Raw genomic sequence first — 9,904 nt, 5'->3', positions numbered from 1 at the left:
CAAGATGAACATTTATACACTGTGAGCTGCTAGGACTGTAGGTGCATGCAAGTGTGTGTGTGTGTGTGTGTGTGTGTGTGTGTGTGTGTGTGTGTGTGTGTGTGTGCGTGCGTGCGTGCGTGCGTGCGTGCGTGCGTGCGTGCGTGCGTGGGTGCGTGCGTGCGTGGGTGTGTGTGTGTGTGTGTGTGTGTGTTTTGCTGCTGGGTTAGGCCTTCTGATAGCATCAGTCTTTTTTTCCTTGCTGCCTGGGTGTTTCTCTGTGCTCCCACCCCCCCCCCTCCTTTCTGCCTTTCCCCCATCTCTCTGTCTCTCTATTCCCACATATCGCTCTTTCTTTCTATCTGTCATTTTTTCTCGCCATCTGTCTCACTTTGTCTCTATTCCTCAATTACTCCCTCTCTTATTTTATTCCTCCATCTCTCTATCACTCTCTCTCTCTCACACACACACACACACACACACACACACACACACACACACACACTTTCACACTTTATTTTCCCACACTCTCAGTGTGTCACACAGTTTCTCTCTCTCATTCTGTTCTTGTCAGTTAGCCACTGCTTCTCCCCCCAGCCCCTCTTACTGGTGTTATGATAACGGTCTGTGTGGCTCGCGCAGCCTCTGAAGTTTCACGAGCACGTTGTCTGGACTCGCGGTGAAAGAGAATGCCGCGAGGTATAGTGAAGTGGTCAGAATGTGTCGAAAGGCGGATTATTTTTCAAATGAGTTCACACACTAACCATTGATGCAAGAGTTACTTTTAGTCTCAGATGGCAACATTATTATTATTTCATGTTCCACGTTAACATCTCAATACCGTTCAGTCACAAGAGCGGTTTTCTGTCTTATATTTAGATCAAATTGGATATGATGTGGTTCTGGGCTCGGCAGAAGTGGACCCCGGTTGATGGTCTGGTCTTCTCTCTCTCTCTCGTTGATGTGGTGGCTCGCAGACAGTTTAGTTTGAGATTTACAGGTACAGCCTTTTCTCTTAAAACATCAGCTGCTAGGGGATGTAAGCCGCAAGAGTTCAGGGTTGCCCAATAACGTTGTCTCTTAGCGTTTTACGAAGACTTGAAAGGTATACCTTACTAAAGTTGTTCACCTTTCTACGCGGTACACAAACAATCTCCTCGTATACCTTAAGAGGATGAATCCACGTGTCTGGAATTGATTACTATCATTCACGTAGGTTTGAGCATGCGTGTGATGAATATGATGGAAATGACTCAGATTGGAGCACAGGTGATCATTAAAGAGGTATCAAAAAGAAATACTATGCAAGTAAAATACTATGCAAGTAAAAAAAGTTCTCAGATAAGGACGGGTGTACGATAGATGTCACTCATATATTTGTATTCACACGGGATTGAAAAAATATAATTAATAAAAAAGAATGTCTTTCTATTTAATGAAACACAAATGTGATGCAACACATTTCTTAGCTTACATCGCAGTCAGTGCACACGTCCACACACTACCACAACATTTTAGGCTCTAAAACGTTTATCAAGCGTCTCTTGGAGAAAGTAGCCTATACCTTCGCTAAGGACGTTCTGGGAAACACCTCTAAGGTGAAGGTACACCTTAAGATATAACTTCCGAATGACGTAGTGTTAAGGAGGCTTAGGGAAACCCATCCCAGTCCAATACTAACAGCAACAAACTCTCAGTAGGTCTTCCCCAAACTGCGTAGGGATATTATCTTCAGAGAGGGCAGGCCTCATATGGAGAAACGCCGCGACGTCAAAGCAGCTCAGGAACTCTGCAGGCCTAGTATCGCCAACTTTAGTCGTAATTCAAAATGTCCCAGCTCAAAGACTATAAATATGAGAATAAATGTCCCCGCTCAAGGACTATAAATATGAGAATAAAGTCGCTGTCTTGGCTACACCGAGGAAGGGCTTTCTCTCTTCGACTGCTTCAAACATGTGACCCCAAAGAATTAATGTTCATTCCTGGCCAACCGTAGGACAAGCCATTCCATTCTCATGAGTCCCAAAAACAGTAAAAAAGAAACTCCTAAACCCGGCGTAATGGGAGATGCTGTTATCACCGCGTGTGCCTGGATCCTACCATTAGAAGGGCTCGTGCTGTTTAAGAACTAACGTTAACTCCAGGTCGCAATGACAAATATGCGTCGGACGCTTTCATAACGGCAGTGGAAGCCTGTTCAAACGGCTTGGGTTTTTAACAGGTTGGGGAAATGGCGGCAATGTGTTTCCACTTTAAAGACGATGCCTTGACTACAGCGTGTGCCTCACAAAGTCCTCTAGATCAATTACGCTGATCCCTTCATATACTCTTTCAAAAAGGTAATTTTCCAAATTTCCTCCTCCCGCTGGACTTCTCTCTAAACTTCTTCTGTCCCCTCTAGGCCTTGTGTTGCGCACTAACGACAGACTCTTGTTACCTGAAATGAGTCTTCGAACCTCACTACAAACATAATAGTGTCTTTTGAAAATCCCGAGGCCCCACTAGAATTTGTAAGTGAAATAAATGTTTACCTGTTTAACTGGACACGGATAGGTAATGGTCGTGCCGTTTGTTATCGCTAATGTTACAGTAATAGACTATGTTTTAAACTATTGCTATTAATTTGAGCTGATCCTAATTTTACATCCTCTTGTGTATGCGTTCTCTCCGCCTGAGGAAATTGAGAGAGTTTAAGCGACGTCTTTAGTCGAAGAATAGATTGTCAGAGAAGTTGCAAATATGGATGAATAATAACCTAATAGATGTTTGTTTAAAAAACGAATGTCTTGTTTCAATATCTGTCGTGTGTTTCAAGATCATTTTATTCATATTGACATACATCCAAGTGAAACACAATATAGCTAATTGCGTAAGCCCTTCAAATCAATTTAATTCGCAGAAAGCATATTGCGGATTTAAAGATACAAATATTAAAAGTCTGTTTTTCTATAGAAATTGACAGAATTTGAGTAACCTCCCTCCACAATTCGTTTGTTTTATTTGCACAGGCTCACGGCCTCTCCTTTAACACAACAACAACAACAACAACAACAACAACAACAATAACAATAACAATGGAAATATAATTAATGAATAATATGGTAATAAATAAAAAAGAACGAGGAGGTCTCTCTCTTTCTCTTTAGATATATATATATATATATATATATATATATTTGTACATGAGCATTAGCAGAATGTAGGTATGTGTATCATATATTGTATACATACAATATGTGTAACATTGGTGTTTATTATTATTATTATTATTGTTGTTGTTTTGTTGTTGTTACTATTTTATTGTCATAGTTGTTGTAATATTATTGATATTATTATTATCGAATGTACCTGGCCAAATGGGACGTGTAATTAGATTTTTTCCCTTTCCTTTTCCCCTCTGCTGAGTCTTGGAAGCTGCAGTCGTTAGTCAGCTTTCATTCATCGCTCTCTCTCTCTCTCTCTCTCTCTCTCTCTCCCCCCTCTCTCTCTCTCTCTCTCCCTCTCTGTCTGCCATTCCTCCTGTGCCCTTTCCTCCATAAGGCGTCTCACTGATCGCCCAGAATCTCTCGCACAGACTGATAAAGTTGACGGAAAGGTCGCCATTCTTGGTCGTCGTTGATGAAATCGTGTCTGTTTTGACTAGCCTGCACTAGTCGTTTTGAAGTCACGGAGCAAACGGTGCTGGTTGTGAAAACGAGTTCCTGACTGCTGCGGCTTTGTGAAGTGACTTTACAGCTCTGCCCCAACACCACAATTTCCACTCAGTCCAAATTCTCCTGACAGATTTATGTCGCCAATCTATAGACCCATTCGGTCCTTGTAAAATTTCCCCGTTTTTTAATTTGTTTAGACTACTCAAAAACCTGCATATTAAATTTAACTAACACATGATATCTATTGTATTGTACATTTATGCTTTTATCAGAGCGGGGAAGACTTGCGAACCCTTCCCTGGCCCAAGGAGCGAGCTCATTTAAGGCGACGGGAAGCAGGGTTATGATTTTGTAATCCCCTCGCGCACAGGCTACATATGGAATATGTTATTTGGAAGCCAGATGTAACGAGATCAAACTTTCTTTTCGGAGAAATCCTGCTCCACACGTGGAAGACAAATGGCCAGAGCTTTTCCAGCGGGCGAGGCAGATCCTCCGCGAGATGGCCAGCCTAAGGCCGGTCTGGATCCTGAGCTCCGTGGCAGCCGCTCGGTTACCCTCCTTATCTATTCGCTGTGAAGTAACGGATTTCCCTAAACGAAAGGGTCAAATGGATCTCTATGCCTGCTCCAAATATGGACACATTTATTTCACTTATTCTACTCTTCTACTCCCATTGATTCGGATTAAAAGTAATTTCTAAATGGATCATTATAAAAGAGCAACGGCAACAAAAACAATACATAATCATTATTATTGTATTTATTATAATAATAATAATAATTATTATTATTATAATAATAATTATAATAATAATGCAGTTGTTCTGTTAAAATTGGATTCATAGATAAAACATTAGTTAGGGTAAAAACTGTTCTAATGATGCAATCAAATTGTTATCACTAAGTTATTATTATTTACATTTTTCAGTAGTAATCTGGTGGTAATTTTTTACTTTGAGTCGAGCCTGAGATCTTTGTGAAAAATCAAAACAACCAGTTGTGTTATAGTTGTATCTGCGCGTTTAAAGTCTTTTAACTAAGAAAGCAAACATTTACAGCGCGAGTTTATGGCCGCCGCGGAAGCATTTGTCAGCCTATTATCTACACGGTCTTACCCCCCCCCCCCCCCCCGGTCTGGGCCACTTTGTCCTGAATCTAAACTTAACCAAAATGCCACGGACGCACCCACACGGAGGCCTTGGAGGCCTTCTATTCACACACAACCACAAAATGAGCTAATTACATACTTTACTATATCAACTCTCCTCCTTTTTTGGTGTCATCCTAAATAAACCATACTATTTGAATTTTCGAGTATGAATTTAAATATTTCATTTAATCGCGCAGGCGACATTAAATGCGTGTAAAGGGCAAGTCGTTTGGATTGGGGCCGCAGTAGAGACAACTCAGGGGGTTCGGCCTCGAGGGGCCATTTTCCGCCTCCGGGGCCACCCGCTGACCTCCCGCACAGCTTGCTCATGTGCCAGAGAACGATACGGGGTTCTTGTTCAATTTATAGTCTTCCTTTCCTGTTATCAGTCAGAAGACGAGCTTCTGGTTCAAGTAAGGGGTGTAAAGTGCGTGTCATTATTTTGTCCATGAATCAACGTCTGTTGTCTTTAGTCTTCATAGGGACACCAGGCTACCGTTGGTGCGCACGCGTCCGCCTTGGGTTTGAACACCACCTTGGCGTGTTGACGCATGAGAGAGCGCCTATTTGGTCCTGTCAAAAGCATCGGGCGGAATCTATCGCCTCCACATATGAAGACAAAAGTCTAAGTGTGTTTGGTTAGAGGGCAGTGTGTGAGGTAAGAGGAAGCCAAATAATACATGATCTGGATAGGATGGCAACGATGTCGATTTTGAGTAGGCCCGATCTGATATCTCAACCCAGCAACTCACATGGGGGAAATGATAAAGGGTTCAAGTGTGTGTGTGTGTGTGTGTGTGTGTGCGTGTGTGTGCGTGCGTGCGCGCGTGCGTGCGTGTGTGAGTGAATGAGAGAGGAAGAGAGAGAATCGCTGAGTGATCGATGGATTGTTAACTTAACCTTGGCTTTTCCAATAGAGAGGTGGTTGTAAACCCTTCTGATGTTCCTGTTGTAATACAGCTCCATGCATCTGCGCAAGACCCCACTCGCTTTGGCAAACTTTTCGTTTTTTAAGTTTGACAAAGTTTTGAGTTTTACTCACAAAACCTGCATTTCACTGAGATATGCTTGTCTTGTTCTCGCATTGCATGGGGAATTGTTCCGGTGTCCTTCAAACTTGCTAAAGAGAGCTCAATGCAGACATAAACTGAAAACGTGTTAATTCAATTGTCCGATTCAGCACCAATATTAAGGATTGTAATGCAGATTATCGCATTAAATATAATTTAATTGAATCGTCAAAGAGAAAATTGAATAGTCAGCGAGGTTATGCCTCGTCGTAATTGTGTTACTGGGCTAGATTGGGCAGTAATATTGGTAGCAAGTTGTGAAGTCCAGCGCATTCAGTTGGTAAGAGCTCCAGTAGCGGCCGGAGCTCCCGAATGATGACCCACGTAAGAGAGAAAATCGGTCACAAGGACGGCAGCATCAAATGCAACAGACGACTCTGTACTGGAACACAGCGTGACTGAGAGCACCGCTATCTTGGAAACGTCTGAAAACCGCGTAAGAATGAAGTATCGGACGCAAGCATAGCCTGAACAGTGTCCAGAAAAGACAAACAACCTTAGCCCACAGATTTGCCTCACTCAATTTCACCTCTCGGATTTTCGATCGCTTAGAAGATGTTTTGAAATGACAAAGCTGCTCTTCTGTAAATCACTTACAGATCTCTGCACAGAACTGCGCCTCTCTCTCTCCCCCTCTCTCTCTCTCTCTCTCTCCCTCTCTCTATTTACAAAGTGTCGGCGTTTAAAAGATTTAAAGTTTTCGTCACGGGGGTAAACTCACCATAACAGGAGCCCAGTCCTCCGTTGTGTCCGACGTCCGTGTGCAGTTTGCTTCCTTCAGGGGGAGTTTTGCAGGACGGTCTCTGCATGAAGTGCTGGTATTTGCTAAAGGTGCCTTCCCCAACACTGCTGTCCAGGGGCTGGCATTCCGCTTGGAACGGGCTACGAGACTTTTCCCCGTACGGTTGACCTTTGTTGGTCAGGAAAGAGGAGCTGTATTTGGTGTCACTGGCTTGGAATGCCCTAAACGGATTGGCTTGGTGATCCCTACCGTGTGGCGCTGATGGACCATAATATGAATCCATGGATGTCATATCGCAGTATGAAACGCACGTCTCCGCGTTCATGCCTAAAAAAAGTTACAGGGGAGAAGCACGTCCAAATTTTTTTCCACCCTATTCTTTCCTTTTTGGAGAGCAACGGCAAGACAGACACTCTCACACTCTCTCCCTCTTCCCCATACAAATCCAACGCACACACACACACACACACAGAGGCACACACACATCCAGTCAGTCTCCCACACGTACAGACGCACACATCCACTGCGCAGCTGGGCTTGGTTAGAGTATGATTCAGATGTTTTCCAGAAACCAGCTCGCTGACCAAACGTTTAAAAAAGCCCCCTTAAGGTCTAGAGGAGGAACAAAAAAATGCCTCTTTCTTTAAGAGATGCAACCCAGGTCTTCCCCGCTTTACGTTAGCCAGAAGTCTCCAGACACAAGTCAAGAGCGCTCCGCTATTATAGAGCCGCGGACGGGGTGAGGTCAGACCTCTTCTCAGAAGAAAGTCTTCGTGTTATCAGTAGATTTCGTTGGAAATCTCTGTGTTGGGGGGAGGACTTAACACATGACATTAATGTAATTAGGATATGAATACATAACTGGTTGAATGCGAAGGAGAGCACAGTGGGGCCGATTTAATGCTCAATTCGCAATGCTTCATTAGGAAGGGAACAGAGCCTCTCCGGACCACGGGAACATTTGCTCTTTCTTGTTTTTTTTTATTTTTTTTATTTTCCCTCTGATCCGTTGGTGACGAGCGTTGACGGAAGTTGTCAAGCGATTCATTGTTGTTTTTTTTATTGTCAAACCTCATTTCTGTGCGTAGCAAACCGGGTGTCCCGGGGGCGCACATGCGTCTGAAGCCTACCCCAGTTTCTCTCGAGGCTTCCGAATCCTTAAAAAAAAATAAAGTGCAAAGGTGCGCTCGTGCGGGCGGGGAGAGTAAGGTGCTGAGATGTTCGCAGAGTGAGACCTATAAATAACGACAAACCTTCAAACAACAAACATTTCCTGGAAACTCGGACTGACTTTTAAGATTTGATTTAAATCTGTCTAATTTATAGGCCAGTAGTGTAAATACTGTATCAATACACCAGAAAAAAAGCACTGCCAACACATTTCATATATTGTCAATCTATATTTGATGTAATAGGACATGAGTGTATACAGCTTGTCTCACAAAAAGCAATGTTTTCTAAATTGTAACAGCCGGCAAAAACTGGACAAAATGGAACCTAGGCCGTAAAATATATATTTTGTATTAATTGTGCTCTAAATGTGCTCTAAACTCTAAATGGGTTACATTTACGTGCAGATAATTCCCTAGTGGTTATTCTTCCGTCAAGAAATTACACGTGAGTGTAGAGGAACAGTTAATTTCGGTTAATAAAATGCAGTTCTGTCATAAACATACTGTTTAAACTTCACGAGGCTGTCGCTGAATCTTACTAGGGTTCGGTTTAATCTTGTTTCTCAGATAATGACATCACACCACGGTGAGTTAAGTTCGCCTGCAGCTCCGTGTGCACATTAGATTTCCTAATGGGTTTCAGGCAGAAGGCCATCAAGGAGATTCGGACTTTGATTGACAGTAGTGGTTAGGTGTCGTGTGCAGCGGCCTCCATTTAGGACTACATGACTTATGTCTTCTATAGGAGACCAAGGAGTCGAGTCAGGCTCTCGGATTCCATGTTTTAAATAGTTTTAATACAATCGCAGCAGTTTCATTTCGGGGAGCATTAACAACAACAAATGAATGGCCAGAGGCAATAGTGAGTGAGTGAAAGTGAGAGATGTTCTATAGACACCAGAAGAGTGACAAATTGGGCTGTGGTTGTATGTTTGATATATCAGCGACTTGGGTCAATTGATATAATTATGGGCAGGCAGGTAACAAACGACCCGCTAGGATTGTTGACTGTACGCAGCCACCGCCGACACACGCAAAGCCTCATGAAATTACCTCATATTTTCTGCAAAATTGCAAACAATTAGTCATCATTCACAAGACGGTTATTAGTGGCCCATAGACCGGCTGTCTGTCATTTTCAGATTTCAACCATTAACATTAACGTTAACACACACACACAACACACAGCAGCCGCATCAAAGAGGAGGCTTGTGTCTAACCCTTTTTAATGAGTTAAATATAGGATTAAAACACTGCACCTAAACACCTCCACATGTTTCTGACTTAAATATGACTTGCATTCGTTTTAACTGAAAGACAGCACTAGGCAGACAGCCTATCAAGTCGGTATTAAAAGCAATTAACCCAGGCGTGTTACGCGCTAGGCCTGCGTTGCTGAAGAACGCGACTACAGCAGGATCAAACTGAAATGGATTAAAGCAGTGTTTTCGGCCCCACGGATATTAATAGCCAAAGTAAACCAATTCAAGGGTCGTCCGACGCAGTGGTGAAAATTGTAGGCGTATTATATTCCATCGGTTCGTTAGAAGCCCCGCTGAGAACACTAACTTTCTCTGCTTATTCTAGTCCGGGCATCGCTCTCTCTCTCTCTCTCTCTCTCTGCTGCCTGCGTAGTTGAGCTCACAGGCTCTCTGACGGCTGTCAACCAAACGGCAGAGAGAGGTTTGCTGGAACCGGGGCCTCCATAAAACGGGGATAAAACGGTTCTCACCGCAGCCGAGCTCCACATGCAGCTTAATAGGGAACATCTCCCAACCTCCTTTCGGTGCCATCATCTGCCAATCCCACGGGAGACAGCGCTGCCTGTAAAACTATAGCCGTCGTAAGATTTTCCAGCACACTCAAATGATTCAGCTTAATAATTAAAAAACACATTTGACCCACCCAGGCCCTAAATACTGAACTTCCCGTTTCAACTAGGCGAAATCACATGGGCCAAATTAATTCTGAGCCCTCATCAAATCAGTAGCCTATTACTTACGGATAATAATAGATTATATTATTATTGTTATTGTTTATTTAGGTAAACAACACATGATTTAATTCAGACCGTAATTATATGACCACTTTAATAATAAGTGATGTGATATAAAGGATTTAGTTCAAATGTATTTC

General features: G+C 42.9%; 1 protein-coding gene across 1 annotated transcript in view; it reads right to left on the bottom strand.

Annotated features, from left to right (window-relative positions):
* The window catches only part of LOC105907221 (homeobox protein aristaless-like 4), a 41,445-nt gene extending 33,414 nt beyond the window's left edge, over positions 1–8,031 (bottom strand). The window contains exon 1 of the mRNA XM_031558061.2: positions 6,576–8,031. Within this exon, the coding sequence (XP_031413921.1) occupies positions 6,576–6,921 (346 nt within the window). The 5' untranslated portion in view covers positions 6,922–8,031. The remainder of the gene's footprint in view (positions 1–6,575) is intronic.
* Positions 8,032–9,904: the final 1,873 nt, after the last annotated feature.

The sequence above is a fragment of the Clupea harengus genome, chromosome 20 (assembly GCF_900700415.2).
Source record: "Clupea harengus chromosome 20, Ch_v2.0.2, whole genome shotgun sequence".
In the NCBI taxonomy this organism is placed as follows: Eukaryota; Metazoa; Chordata; class Actinopteri; order Clupeiformes; family Clupeidae; genus Clupea; species Clupea harengus.
Note: the sequence above shows the minus strand (reverse complement) of the source record. Positions and strands in the feature narration are given on the sequence as shown.